This window comes from Magnolia sinica, chromosome 15 (genome assembly GCF_029962835.1).
Source record: "Magnolia sinica isolate HGM2019 chromosome 15, MsV1, whole genome shotgun sequence".
NCBI classification, from domain to species: domain Eukaryota; kingdom Viridiplantae; phylum Streptophyta; class Magnoliopsida; order Magnoliales; family Magnoliaceae; genus Magnolia; species Magnolia sinica.
In genome coordinates, this window is record NC_080587.1 from 74,674,888 (window position 1) to 74,689,949 (window position 15,062).

The 15,062-nt window shown below is 42.6% G+C and overlaps 1 protein-coding gene across 1 annotated transcript; it reads right to left on the bottom strand.

Annotated features, from left to right (window-relative positions):
* Positions 1-6,739: 6,739 nt before the first annotated feature.
* LOC131227992 (pollen receptor-like kinase 3) lies at positions 6,740-11,918 on the bottom strand. The gene is made up of 2 exons (XM_058223806.1): positions 10,021-11,918; positions 6,740-7,796 (listed from the first exon to the last, which is right to left on the bottom strand). Exons 1-2 carry the CDS (start codon positions 11,327-11,329, stop codon positions 7,039-7,041), a joined length of 2,067 nt encoding a protein of 688 aa, XP_058079789.1. The 5' UTR covers positions 11,330-11,918; the 3' UTR covers positions 6,740-7,038.
* Positions 11,919-15,062: the final 3,144 nt, after the last annotated feature.

Here is a 15,062-nt window from a genome sequence, read left to right on the forward strand (position 1 = left end):
AATCGAGGATCAACATGAATTATAAGAAACATGCACATGATCAGCAATGACCAAGTATCCAAAATTAATCAAACAAGGTCAATTGACTCATCTAATCAAATATCCATGATCAAGCACCCCATTAATCAATCTAAGAAGATAGATGTATGCAAGATATGCTAATTGGACCAATGTACAAGCTTAGGCCTAATCTAATCGATCTGATTAAAACAATTTATTTCTAGGCAACATAAAACAATCGACGGTCCGGGATTTTTTTTGGGGAGATTTAAACACAAGCTGTCTGATCCAATCTGTCCATCTCGATGTACATATCCAAAACATTACTAAAAAAATTTATCTCAATCTAATACCTAGATCTTGAAATATAGTCCACCTAATACGTGTCATCGCTTGATCACCGGAGAGTCGATATTGTCAGTCCATAACTTCACGATCCGAACTCTGATCTACGCAAATGACCCCATGTTTCGAAGCTGATGCTAGTCACTACAATATCATCAGTTAAAATGTTCCAAAGAGTACCATAAATAGCTTAAAAGTGGGCCATAAGCTAGCAGGCGTCATTAAAGATAGTAGGATGCATGCACCCAAATAGTTTTATTTCTTTCAGTTAAATCTTAGTCATCTGATGTCCATTAAGACATACAAGATATCGACAAGTACTTTCAGATGAATGGTTCAATTTGCACATTAGATCGCAAAAAGTAGGCTAAAAATGGGCCACAAGTCAGTTGCCCTGTAATAGGCTAAAAATGGGCCACAAGCCCGTTGTGTAGTAAGGTCCAATGCTGGATGCTCAGGCATTTAAAACAAGCGAGCCCCATGCAATTGCAAAGGCACCAAGGGTGTGGGGTCCACCCCACATCAGCCCAAACCAAGGCCCCACATTCCTACACACCATACTTCTTAAGTGGGCCCCACAAATATATATATATATATATATATATATATATATATATATATATATATATATATATATATATATATATATATATATATATATATATATATATATATATATATATATATCCCACATAAAATTCTAATATTTAGAAAATAACATGGGTAAAACAAATTAGTAAATTTTGTAATTATAATTGTTGGGGAAAAATATATCAATCCGAAAGTCAGCTTATGGAATGGACCAACTCTTCTTTATCGGCCCGGGCCTATTATGGTCCGAGCCTAATACGACCTCCATACGCAAGAGCAGACTGGCCTCCAAGAAGGGTAACGCCAACACGAGGACCCTAAAAGCTAATAGAGGCTGAGAGGCCGACCTAATTCATGGGTCGACTAAGGGTCAATTACGGATCGACCATAGCTCGGCCACAAATCAGTCACAGACCGACCATAGCTCGGTTACAGACCGATCATAAGTCAACTATAGACCAGTCACAGGACGATCAGAAATCAGCCATAGCTCAGTTGTAGATCAGCCATAGATCGGTCGAAGATCAGGTATAAGACAGTCATAGACCGGCCACAGCCGGGTCAAAGATCTGTCATGATTCAATATCACTCCCACGGCAGAGTCAAAAGAGCTCAGAAATCAAGCAACAAGGATTGCAGAACCATCCAGGACAGCTCCCGCTTTAAATCCAACCCAAAGTTGAGCTATCATCTAGAGGATCCTTGAAAGATCCACAGATCTCTCCTAAGATCTTAAGAGATAAGATCACATTCCGATGATCTCAGGATCCTATGATCTCAGGAAGATCTCAGATCATGCCGAATCTCCAAGACAATCGGAAAGAACCCCCTTACGGCAGGACTTTTTCTTCCCTATATATATAGGGACACATTTTAATAAGAGGTACGTTCACAAATACCCTAGAGATCACGTTGATCTCTTTTCTGGAGATCCTTTTTTAGACCACGAGCCTAACTTAGGCATCAGAGAGTCCCCTGAATGAACTAGGGCCTCCTTTGTCTCTTACCCCTAGTTGTGCAGGTTCAAAGGAAAAGCACCATAGAGGGTCTGCCGGAAAAATGCATCAACAATAATCAAACATGACTTCTCAATAAGGCAATAGCCCAGTTGGAGGAGAGAGAGAGAGAGAGAGAGAGAGAGAGAGCATAACTTACATAGGGGAAGAGGGAAGCGATTTGCATACTGAGTAAACTCTGTGGACCCCACTGTCATTCATGCATTATATCTACTCCGTCCATCTCTTTTAGCACATAATTTTAGGTCTTTATCCCAAAAATGGAGCATATCCAAACCTCAAGTGGACCACACCACCAGAAACAATGTGAATTGAACATCTATCGTTGAAAAATTCTTGGAGGCAACCGAAGTTTTAGATCAAGCTAATATTTTTTTTTTCCCTTCATCCATGTTTGTCTGATCTTACGAACAGGTTGGATGACAAATAAACATCACTGGGGGCCTTGGAAAGTTTTCAACGGTGGAAATCAATACTTCCACTTTTTCCTATGATATGGTCCACTTGATCTTTGTATATGCATAAATTTTGGGTTGAACTCCTAAAATGATCTAGGAAAATGAATGGACTCGTGGATAAACCACATGCATTCACGGTGGGCCCAACAGAGTTTACTCAGTACGATAAGAGCATACTGAGTAACTCAGTACGCAATCCAATTTCGGAAGAGGGGTATTGTATGGCACCCTAGACGCATGTAGGAGACCATACATGTTTGTATAATTGGCCCCACTAAAGGCATGTGGGCCCCATCCGTCCGTTTAATCTTCTCCTCTTGCCCTAAAATGCATTCTCTTAAGCCTCCTCTTAACTCCAAAACTATGTCCATGGATAGAATAGATTGGTCCATGGATCAACGATGTAGATCTCACGAGATCATACATTGGTTGATGAATCCGAGTCTACTAACATGGATTGCATAGGATTAAAGATGATGTGACTATCCCCATGTTAAACAACCACGTATGGTGATCCATCTCATCAAATGGATGAGAACCATCATAACATGAAAATAAATCATCACCATCCATCAATGGCCCATCCAAGCAATCTAAAGGGTACCAATAAGAAGGGTAATAAATATAACTTATTATGTGTAAAAACCATCACAAAAGGACTATAATAACAAGATCAATCAAACCACTCAAAATTCAGATCTAGAAAGAACACGCCTAAATGGACCAACTTCAATAGGTTAGATCTCCCAATTTAGGAATTCGATTGACACAGAGTGGAAACTAGTAGGTCCTTGGCCTACACGCATAGCGGAATTATGTATAAAACAAATTTGATCAAGGGATCCATCCTAGGATGCCCTAATTGTAGTAATATCAAATTTCTAAAAGTACAATAATATATGAATTGTCATGATCATACCAGGACACAATGTCTATGATAGTACTATGGATCCATCGACGCCGATCTCCTGAGTTAAATAGTTCCCCAATCTATCTAGATAAAGGGATCCTGAGAATACGCAAGTCCTTTGGTAGGGGCCGAGGATGCATGCAGACCATCCACCCAAGCGAACCACAGAGAAAAGCAAGAAGATATAGATGGAGTGAATCTTCTCTCTCTCCTTTTAACAAGGTCTAGACGTTCGGGGGAGATGTCTGGGCTCTCTCTCCTCTCTCAGGATTCTCGTCTGCAATAAAATCTATAAATAATGATAAGTTAAGGTTTCAGGAAGTGCACTCACTATGGTGCTCATCCGCCTACAAACTTCAATGAAACCTATTGTGAAAAAAGTTTGTCAATCCACCTTCATTATGCATATAGACATGATCTAATTCATTCACTGTCAAGGTCATCCATCTATAATATAGATCTCATGTTAATCATGAAGTGAATCATCGGATCATTATTAAGTACGATCAAAGCAATTTTAGCGATTAAAATAAAATTTTGATGGTTGAAAATATTTCAAAAGTCAATTATAACCTTTTAGGTGATATGCCCAGTGAAAAAGCGACTTGATGACTTCCTGAATTAATTAGATCTAGCTTTAAAATAAATCTCATGGTAAAACTAATGAATTCTTTATTAGCCCATGTAAGAATCAATGAACCTTGGTAAACATACTCAACATCACTCACTTTTAGTGGTCTTTGAGAAACCTCGTAAAGTGTACTAAAGCTACCCAATGAAGATATGAGACCCTCACACATTCTCTGGTCTAAAGATTGATTAATTAATGTGGGACTCATTTCCTTGATCACATGATTATTGCCTAGGTTAGTGGGCCCCTATACTGTTGATTTGAACTTTCATCCACCAATGTGAGTGTTCAAGAGTTCACTTCAAGATCTCATATCTATGACATACCCACACTCCTGCAATTAGTTCCCAATGGTGCAGACCTCCATCCTGACCCAAGTCAATCCCCTCATAGAAGAGAATGTACATCTCCATGATCAATGTCCACAAATGTGTCTTATGCATATGTGACAATCATGATTCATCTGAGTACTGAGATCCATATAACACAACCCTCCTTGCTCCATGACCACTATGTCCAATCTCAAGTTCCTATGTCTAAATGATGTATTGAGTACTCCTCAAATAACCCAATGAATATAACATAAATATAACCTTAAATCTAAGGTATATAACACATGTCCAACTAGGACCTAGGGTCATCAAGATCAACAATTAATATATGCACAAACACATTCCATGGCTAGTGGATTATGGTGCACATTAGTTTTCTAGGGTACTAACTCCAACAATGGGCACATCCCCTACTGATTCGAAAATAAATAAATGGGCTTTTGCCCTAGAAGTCTTGAAAGAGATGTGTTGAGTGAAAAGTGAAAGAAGAGAGAAGAGAAAGAAAGATATGATTCCCTAGTACCGAAGTTAGTGTTCAAGAGGAGATTCTCAGAGGTTATTCTCTTCATTGATTTGACACTCATAGCAGTTTGGTGTCTCTCTGAGGTTGGTTTTTCTTCCTTTGAAAAATATTTTTTATGGAAAGAATGTTGGTTTTCTTGAAGCTCCAAAGAAGTAATTTGCATTAGGTTTTTTCTCTTATAATCTCTCAAGTTTTAGGTAAAAGACCTGAGAAAAATATTGTAGTCTTTAATTTCACAATGGATTTATTTCGAATTTTCCTTGTGATTTTTCCCTCCACCTTAATGGATTTTTCATATAAATCTTGCATTGTGGTTTGATTATATGGTTTAAGCCTTTTTTATTTTGTGTGTTTCTTTTGCATTTGTGAATTTCATATTTTCATTTGATTCACACATAAGTGAAAGTGTCAATTCCCTACATCAATCATCAAATGATAACAACGCATGATGGGTATCCTTATATCATAGGATAAAATGTAATATGATGGATGGTTGGGATGCTACTAAATCAAGGTGCATGACTCATGATTTGGATGCATCACAAGGTAAAGCTCAAACATTCATGAGAATCCTATCCAATCGTTCCTTCATGTCCAATTATGGAGAGTATTTAAGATAGGGTGACACATGGCATCTTTCCATTAACTGGTTACATAATAACGAAACTAAATGTGATTTGGAGTCAAGCATTAGGCACAACTTTGTTATGAAAATCACATTTAAAAAAGCATAGCCTAATAAGGAAGACATGCGGCGAAAAAAAAAAAAAAGAAAGTATCCCACTCAAACTAATATTTAACCTTCATATATATTATCTATAACTCTTTTATTTTTTAGAAATTTGAAGAACAATTCTATCAAAAGTGAAATTACTAGGGGAGACCAGAGATTTGATGGTTGGTTGTCCACACCCTTCATTTTGACCCTAGAATAGATGGCCTATTATATAAAAATTAAATTGATTAGAAAATAAACAAAGATATATATTTAGATGATCACAATAATTTATCAGGGGTAAAAGAGTAAGGATGAGTCTTACACCATTAAAATTATTTTATATACATGTTATACCAAGGTAGTAAATGAAGACTTGTTTCGACTCGCGTGTGGGAACCATGTACATCCACACACAAGGTGCACGTGCCATAATGTGACACATGTATAAGATCCGAGCCTTCTATCATGTACAAGATCTAAGCATTATTCCAACCTCATGGAAAGCTCACATCTCACCCACAAATTTGAAAAATGAAAATTATATTAGACTTAAAATGTATTTTCAAGGAAAAAAAAAAAAAAAGATAGAAAAAATTACAGAAATCCCCTCACTACAAAGAAAAATTGCAAGCAGCACACAAAATTATCCAAAATTACAGAAAAACGCCCCAAGTTGTCAGTCCACCCACCCCATATCTTTTTAACAAAGGACAAGGGCATCTTTTGGCTCGGGTTCTCGTTTTAATGCCTAAAATGCCCAAAATTCTTTGAAAGGACTAAACTGCCCTTCTCACATGCGGTGTAAGCTTGGGGAAGGACCTAGTTTATCAACAAAAATACAAGGTCTTTTTCGTCTTTTAACCAAAGATAAACGTTCCCATGCAACGTTGTACATGAACTTTCACATACATCTCTCTTTCTAGCCAATCTGCTACTTGTGGAACATTGAAGGCTTGCAAGAGGTGGGCTGCACCATAAAGATCAGCGTATGCCCTAACTCAATGTGCAGGTGTGGCCCATCTTATGAGTGGATTGATCTGATTTTCACGTACGGTGATATTTATAGCGTGGCTCACGTTTTCAACGGCTGGGATGCTTTACACAACCAAAATATCGGCAGGAAAAATGGGTTGTATGTAAAGCTCAGGTACATGTTACATTGCATGGGAAGATTTTTTTTTTTCTTTTTCTTTTTTCTCGCCAATAGGAAAAGCCTTTTCTTTTTTTCTTTTTTCATGCATGCAGTTGGACCGCAAGGACGTAGGGGCTGGCAACCGACGTGGCCGGGCTTGGACCCGAGGACCGAGCCCAGGTCTGAATTTCACAAAATAAATAAATGGGCCAGGCCCAGGACTAGGTTTTACAAAATATTTCCTATTAAAGTCCAGTGTAAGCCCAGTCGGGTCGGGTCGGGGGGCTAAATTTCGGACCCGATTAGTGAACAAGCTGGCTGAATCATAGATAGACCCGATTATGGTCCCCGCCCACATCGCCGCTCACACACCGCACCCTTGTTACGATATGTCGAATACAAAGCTCTCACCGTTCCGCTGCAGCGATGGAGGGTGGCCGATGTTCTCTGTCGTCGATCGCGACGAGGGCTGCTGCACGTTCGCCGCGTTGGACTGTGGCACCGGAATGTCGGCGTATCCGTCCTTCAACGATGGGGCGGGTCCTACAGACCGTTCCTTGTTGCAACTGGCCTCGACTGCAATCTCCTCGATCCTCCGTACGGCTTCCTTCATGTCGGGTCGTTGCTCGGGGTTGGGCTGGGCGCATTCAGCACCCACATGCAGGAGCCGCTCCATAGTCGGGTCTGCTTTCCCGGGTCCGGATATTTCAGGGTCAAACAGCTCCCACTCCCGCTTCTCGGATATGGCCGTTACGACCCATTGCACGACGTCGGTCCCACCTTTTCCATGGTTGAGATATTGGGATGGGAATTTGCCGGTGAGGATCTCGAGGATGACGACGCCGAGGCAGTACACGTCGGATTTGGGTGACACGTGGCGGTACTGGAGCGATTCAGGGGATTTGTAGGCGAACATGGCATTGGTGGCCTCGGTGGGGGCCACCAGCGGGAAGAAGCCATAATCGGCGAGGAGAGGCTCGAAATCGGGGCCGAGGAAAATGTTGCAGGACTTGAGATTGCCGTGAGGGATGTCCGAGTTTGAGAGCTCCACGTGGAGGAAGGCCATTCCTCGGGCGATTCCTCGGACGATCTTTAAGCGGGTGGGCCAGTCGAGCTCGGCGTGGCATGGTCCGCGATCGCCTGACAGAAAGAAATGCATCAGTAACGGTAATGTCCGAATCTTTGGCCCCCATATTGATGTTTTCCAGAAATCCAATCCGTTCATCAGGTGGGCCATGAAGGCTTTGCATGGAGCCGTAAAAATCAGCCCTCTCCATGGTTCATGTGAGTAGCACCACAGGAAAATGTGGAGAGGGGATGATGACTGTTGGTTTTCGTTTGGGGACCAAAATGTTGTTTATGTGCCATCCAACCCGTTCATTATATGTGCCCCACCTGGAGAAGACACAGATAAAAAATTCGACCGTTCCAAAATTCAGGCCAGCCGAACCATGAGTTCTGGATCCGGTTGATTTTGGGTCGTCCCTTTTTCTAGAGGGCGCCTGTTGTGCACGGTTTGGATGTCTGGCATACATCACGTGGGCCCAGCTCCAAGTCATATGTACGGTGGAGTCACGCTATGGGATCAAAACCCGTATACAACGTAAAGAGGCATGATGAAATGTGGGGCGATCCAAACCGTGCGGATGACAGTTTTACCATGTATGCTATGATCTAAGCCGTCCATTTTGGTATGTGAAAACATGGTGGGTCATAGCCAAAAATGTGCTCGAGATAAGAGCTTGGGTGATGAATGGTCTGGATCACCTTATTTGCAAGTGGGACCCACCCAAAAGATCATGACCATAGATTACCATGATCTGGCTTTAAGGTGGGCCATGCGTTGCAGAATTGTCCCATCAAATGCAAAAGAGCAACACGAAAAGGAACTTTGCTCTTGCTCGGGTGGTAGACGAGTTTCAACATGCGGTCAAGGGTTCGAGTATCCACGGGTGGCGTGAGTGTGTGGTGGTGTGTGTGCGTGTGTAAAAAAAAATTTTAAAAAAAAAAAAAGACAAAAAAAAGAGCAACACCAAAATAACTTGCGACGGCGTGAGGTTTATCCCAGCCCTTGTGGAATCGCCTACACTACCTGTTCAACGCAGCAGGAAAAACGCCCAAGCTCTGTGACGCCAACCATGTTGCATATGTGAATCCACTCCGTCCATCAGGTGATAAATCTTATTTGGACCGTACATAAAACATATCAGCCCAATAAAGACCTCTGGTGGGCCACACCTATGAGAACAATGTAAAAATTCTCCTAAAACCTCAAGTTCTTGCCGTGTGGGCCACAAAAGTTTTGGATCAGGCCGTCACTTTACTTCATCCTAGTGATTTAAATCTGATTAATGGGTTGATGAAAGATACACACCATGGTGGCCCCACACACAAATCTACGGTTGGCATCATCCCATCTCCATTGTTCCCCTTCCTATGGCCCACTTGACTTGCGGATCTAGCTGATCTTTTTCCCCAGGGCCTGCAATGGAAGATAGAACCGATGGATGGAGCTGCTTTTATATATATAAAATGATGGGTCCCACAGAGCTTGCAATTCATAAATGGACAACTACAGCCAATGGTCTAGATTCATATGGGGACCAATCAAACTTTCAGGATCATATGATGAGTGATATAGAGCAAGTTACGGACAATTTCATGGCCAAGAATGGCCAAAGGAGGCTCGATGGAAGACAGAGGTGATCCATACAGTTATAACCTTAAAAGGTGCATATTTGGCAAATCGGAATGAGTTATTCAACCTAACTTTGGTAGCTTCCATATGATTATATAAATAATAAGTTTACTATTTAGACTAAGTCACAAATTTTAGAGAGTTTAAGTTGAAGTGTGATTCTGAAACTTATTAAACCAAAATGAGTTATTCAATGTAATTTTTGGTAACTTCCATATGATTATATAAATAGTTGGGTAGCTTCCACATGATTATATAAATAATGAGTTATTCAGTTTAATTTTGGGTAGCTTACGTATTATTATATAAATAATAAGTCTATTATTTATAGTAAGTTAGGAATTACAGGAATTCGAGATGAGTTTGATCCGAAACTTTTTCGAAAGTTTAGTATCACTATTTAAAGGGTTTAAATTCATTTTTATAGTCCATCAATCAAATTTTAAATTTTTGGAATTTATATATTTTGGTAGATATATGTATGAGAAGTTCAGATAAACTTGTGTGATTCGGAATAGTTATCCCGGAAGACAGGATGAAGACAGTGATCGACCTCATCACGTACGTACATCCGGTGTCTCTCATATGATGGAGCCATCCTATGAAAGATCCGGACCATCAAAAGGTGGGCCATGATGGCCCACAATGTAATGATATCGAAATTACCATGTAGTAGATACAACAAGCTGCCCTTGGGAACAAACTCATACACCAGCAGCTTCTCCTCCTTCCTATAATGAAAAGCCAACGGCGGCAATATATTCTGATGCCGGAGACTACCAAGCCGCCTCATCTCAACCTCAAACCTATCACTTCCCACCCTATTCATCTCCCTCATCCTCTTCACCACTACCGCCACCCCATTCGCCATCACCGCCTTATAAGCAGACCCCAACCCACCAGTTCCCAGCACCTCCGCCGCCGCCTTCATCAAGTCCGGCAACCCAAACTGCCCTTTATCCTCATTAACCATCGTCAAATCCGGCACCGCAGGCCCCATTCCCTTCCTCCCATGGTGCGATTCCCGCCGCACCGATTCCTTACTTCGGACCGACGATTCCCTGACACTGACCGACACCGCTCCATCTCCCCCAATATCCCGCCCCAGCATTTCAAAATCATCGTCCTGACGCCGTGCCAATGCCACGATCGCCATCCCCATCAGAGCTATCAACAAGAAAAGCCCAGTCGCTACCGCAGCGTAGCTCGGCTTCGAGGCGCCGGAATCCGGAACAGTGACCGTTGATGCCACCATCATGTCAGAGCACTGCTTTCCAACCGGCGGTCCACAAAGACCCACGTTGGCTTTAAAGGAATTGCCGTCGAACATCAACAGACCTTCGGGAATGTTCCCCTGCAATGCGTTGTTTGATACATCGAAGGAAGCTAACATCGGAAGCGAGATTGGAGGGATATTACCGGAGAAGTGATTGTTCTCGAGATGTAATTCGATGAGGAGTTTCAGCTTCGAGATGGAATTTGGAATTGGGCCTGTGAATTCATTCCCACCGAGCCAGACCTTTTTCAACGACGACATGCTCGAGAAAAAGTCAGGAGGGATTTCACCTGAGAAGCGGTTTTCTGTCAGGTATATGGCTTTAAGAGCGCCTAGACGGTTTAATTCCGGAATGGGGCCCGCGAATTTATTTCCTATGAAACCGATCGTACGGAGGCCTGGTAAGCTGGCGAGAGCGTCGACGTCGATCTTTCCGGAAAGACCCATGCTGCCGAGACGGAGGCCGGCGACGACGCCATTGAAGCAGATGACGCCGACCCAGGAGCTTTTTTTCTTTGAGCCTTGGTCGGTGGTGCAAGGTGGCGGTGAGTCCGGTGACCATGAATCGAGGGCGGTGGTGTTGTCGAAGGATTTTTTTAGGGCGAGGAGAGCGTCGGATTCTGAGAGTGGTGAGGATAAGGAGGGGAGAGAGAGGATGAAGAGGAAGAGAAATGGCCGGAGATGAGGAACAGCGGCCATTGCTTCGCCGGAAATCTGACACCTCCGGAAGAGACGGGCCGCTGTTCGGAGAAATTCTATTTTTTTTGGGTTTTTTGTTTTTTTTGGGAGATAGAGAGAGAGTCAGAGAGAGAGAAAAGAGAGGTTTGATTGAAGAGAATCGAAATGAAGGAGAGAGCGAGGTTTTCCGGGGTTGACTAAGTCAACGAAGAAAACGGTTTTTACAGTTGATGATGTGGAGGAACTTGTGGGCCCATGTGAATCTTGGTTTTTGTAGGAAGGGGAGCGGGTTGCGTAAACTCTGTGGGGCCCACCTTTATGTATTTATTTTATCCACACCGTCCATCCTTTTTTTAAGATTATTTTAGACGATGGTACCAAAATTTAAGTATATCCAAAGTTCAAGTGGACCACACCAGATGAAACAGTGGGAATTGAATGCTTACCGTTGAAAAGTTGTGGGGGGTCACAGAAGTTTTGGATCAAGCTGATATTTGAGTTTTCTCTTCTTACTTTGTATATGTGACCTTGTGAACAGATTGGATTACAAATAAACATTGCTGTGGGCCGTGGGAAGGTTTCAACGGTGGAAGTCATTTTCCCCACTGTTTCCTGTGGTGTGGTCCATTTGAGTTTGTATATACTTCAATTTGGGATTTTAAACTAAAATAAGTTGGTAAAATGGATGGACGGCGTGGATAAGACACATACATCACGTGTGGGGCCTACAAAGTTTACTAAGTACGCAATCGGCTCTCTTTTGAGAGGGGATTAGGTGTCACAAAAGTAACACCTGAGTGGGTGTTTCCCTGACCGTGGGCCCCACCTTTATGTATTTTTTATACATCCACACTGTCCATAAATTTTTACAGATCATTTTAAGTTATGGTCCCAAAAATGAAGAAGATCCAGGACTCCTGGGGACCACACAGTAGGGATTGAATTTTTACCGTTAAAATCTTCCTGAAGCCACTAAAGTTTTGGATCAAGATGATATCTCTGTGCTCCCTTCTTCCAGGTACGTGTGACATTATGAACAGGTTGGATGGAGGCGGTTTGGCTAGTGTCGCTGCCACTAGCCCAGTGGCTAGTGGTCGGTGCTCTGTGGGCCCCACTATGAAGTATGCGTTTTATCCATGCCGTCCATCCATTTTTACAGATCATTTCATGGCTTTATGCAGAAAAAGGGAGAGGGATATAAATCTCAGGTTGACCACACCACAGGAAAGAGCAGTGATTGGATGTCCACCATTAAAATCCTCCTAAGACCCACTGTACTGTTTATTTGAGATCCAATCTGTTGATTAGGTCATACAGACGTAGGTGAAGAGAGAAAACAAAGATCATCTTGATCTAAAACTTTTATGGCCCACAAGAATTTTTTAATGGTGTAGGTTTAATTAACACTGTTTCCTATAATGTGGTCCAATAGAGATTGGGATATACCTTATTCTTTAGGATCATAGTATAAAATGATCTAAAAAAATAGATGTACCGCATGGATGAAATACATACATCATGGTGGGCCCACAAAGCACCAACCACTAGTCATTGGCTAGTGGCAGGGTCACTACCCAATCCGCTCTCAAGGTGAATGGCAAATAAACATTACGGTGGGCTCTAGGAAATTTTTAATGGTGGGCGATCAATGACCACTGTTTCCTGTGGTGTGGCCCACTTGATATTTGGATCTACTTTATGTTTGGGACAATGGCCTAAAATAAAATGGAAAAACTGTTGGACGGCGTGGATATACAACAGATACATCAGGGTGGGCCCCACGGTCAGGGAAACACTTACTAACGTTTGCCCGGGTAACAGCCAATCCGCTCCCGGTTCGGTCGAGAAACTGGATTATCTACCCACCACCGATAGGTGTAGGAAGTGCGTGCAACAATTGAAATCTGTCTGATGTTTGTATGAAATCCAATCCGTATATCGGTTGATAAACCTTATGATGGGATCAGAAACCAAAAATTAGGATGATTTAAAAATCAGGTGGGCCACACCTTGGGAAACAGTGGGGATATGAACGGTCGCCCTAGAAACCCTCCTCGGGCTACCATGTCGTTTACATGCGATCCAACCCGTTAATCATGTGATTTCCACCAGGATGAAGAGACAGTGAAGAATGTAGTCTGATCCAAAATTCGGGTTGGCCAAACAGAGTGAATTGAGAGGTTTTAGTCGTGGTTTTACGTTTCTCCCCTGGTTTGGCCCACCTAAGTCTTGCATGGAGCTTATTTTTGTTATACACAGTGACAATGAGTTCTCAATGGATTGACGGATTGGATGTCACACGCACGTCACGGTGGGTCCCACAGGTTTTTTTTTCCTGCCCCCGGACTCCTTGTGTCGCAGGAAATTCATGTCGGTTTGTTGGGTGGGGGGAGTCAATGGGCCAGGTAGTACCGACGGGCCTTCGGGCATGGCCCATATTGGGAGGGATTTGGGGTGGTGTATCGATTGATGTGGGCATCGGACGACTCAATTTGGTTAATTTGACTCGTCCGACTCGTTTAGATCCAACTCGACCCGAACTAAATGGGTGAGTCGGTCTGAACCGAGTAAGCTTCATCCAATCCGAACTCAAACCGAGTCAAGTTCGAGTTATCCGGTAACTCGACCCGACTTGACCCGGTTAGACTCAACTCGATCTAAAACCCGACTCTCTAACCCTACACGTCGCACCCTACCCCGACCTGATCCCAAACTCTCTCTCTCTCTCTCTCCCTCCCTCCTCCTCTTCTTCTTCCAAGCCCGACAACCCACCACCATCACCCTCCTCCTCCTCCGCCTCCTCCTCTCTCTCCTCTCCCCTCCCTCCCTCATCTCTCAATCCAATTCTGTGCCAACTTGACTTGACTCGGTTCTTCTAATTGGATCAAACTCGGTCTGGTTCAATCCAGGCCAGACTGAACTCAAATCGAGTCAGGCATGCTGGACTTGGTATCGAGTCAAATCGAGTTTGGGTCAGGCCTATTTCAAAACCGGATCGAGTCGACTCAGCCCTAACTTGGTCCGAATCCACTCGATGCCCAGCTCTATGTATCAGGCCCGACGGTCGAGCTCGGGCTTAAGATAGGAGCCCAATTTTAAATCAGGCCAAATTCGGGCTTAATACCATAAAAGCCCATAAGCCTAGCCCAGACCGATAGATCTTTTCTAAACTTAATTGTTCCATTTTTCTTTCATTCTCACACATGAAGCACACCAAAACATCATTTATCCATGGAGAGAGACTCAATTTAAACTTTGTGCGAATGTTCCGAGACAGAATTGGGCTGGACTATTTCAACCTACGACAGACCAAGCTTGATTTGGGCTTAGGTTCAGAATTGCAGGCCGAGCTTCAACAGAGCTCAGCCCTGCCCTAACCCGGCCCATTGACAACCCTAGTCTTATTACCATTTTAATAAGATCTCATGCGATGCTGGAAGAGAGAAGGAATGCAAACTAACATATTATAGACTTTGGAACTACTTTTAAATTACCAAATGGTGTCCAAATGAGATAATTCCAAAGTCATATAAATTTCAGTGAATTATCTTTCTAATGAGCACAAGTTCACTCTGATCTAACTCGTAACAATGAAGTTATGACCATTTTATTTTTTTTTGTGGAATTGCACAATAGTAGAAACGAAAGAAAACACGATGTAATGCCATGATGGAATTTGGGCTCATTTTTTTAATAGTTAAAGTGTATCCAAATGAAATGACTCCAAGGTCATTTGAAAGTTCATCGAATTATC

Coding starts and splice junctions, on each gene's coding strand:
- LOC131227992 (XM_058223806.1), bottom strand. CDS start 11,329: ATGGCCGCTGTTCCTCATCTCCGGCCATTTCTCTTCCTCTTCATCCTC. Junction 7,797..10,020: donor CTTGTTGTATCTACTACATG/GTAATTTCGATA, acceptor TCTTTCTGTCAG/GCGATCGCGGACCATGCCAC.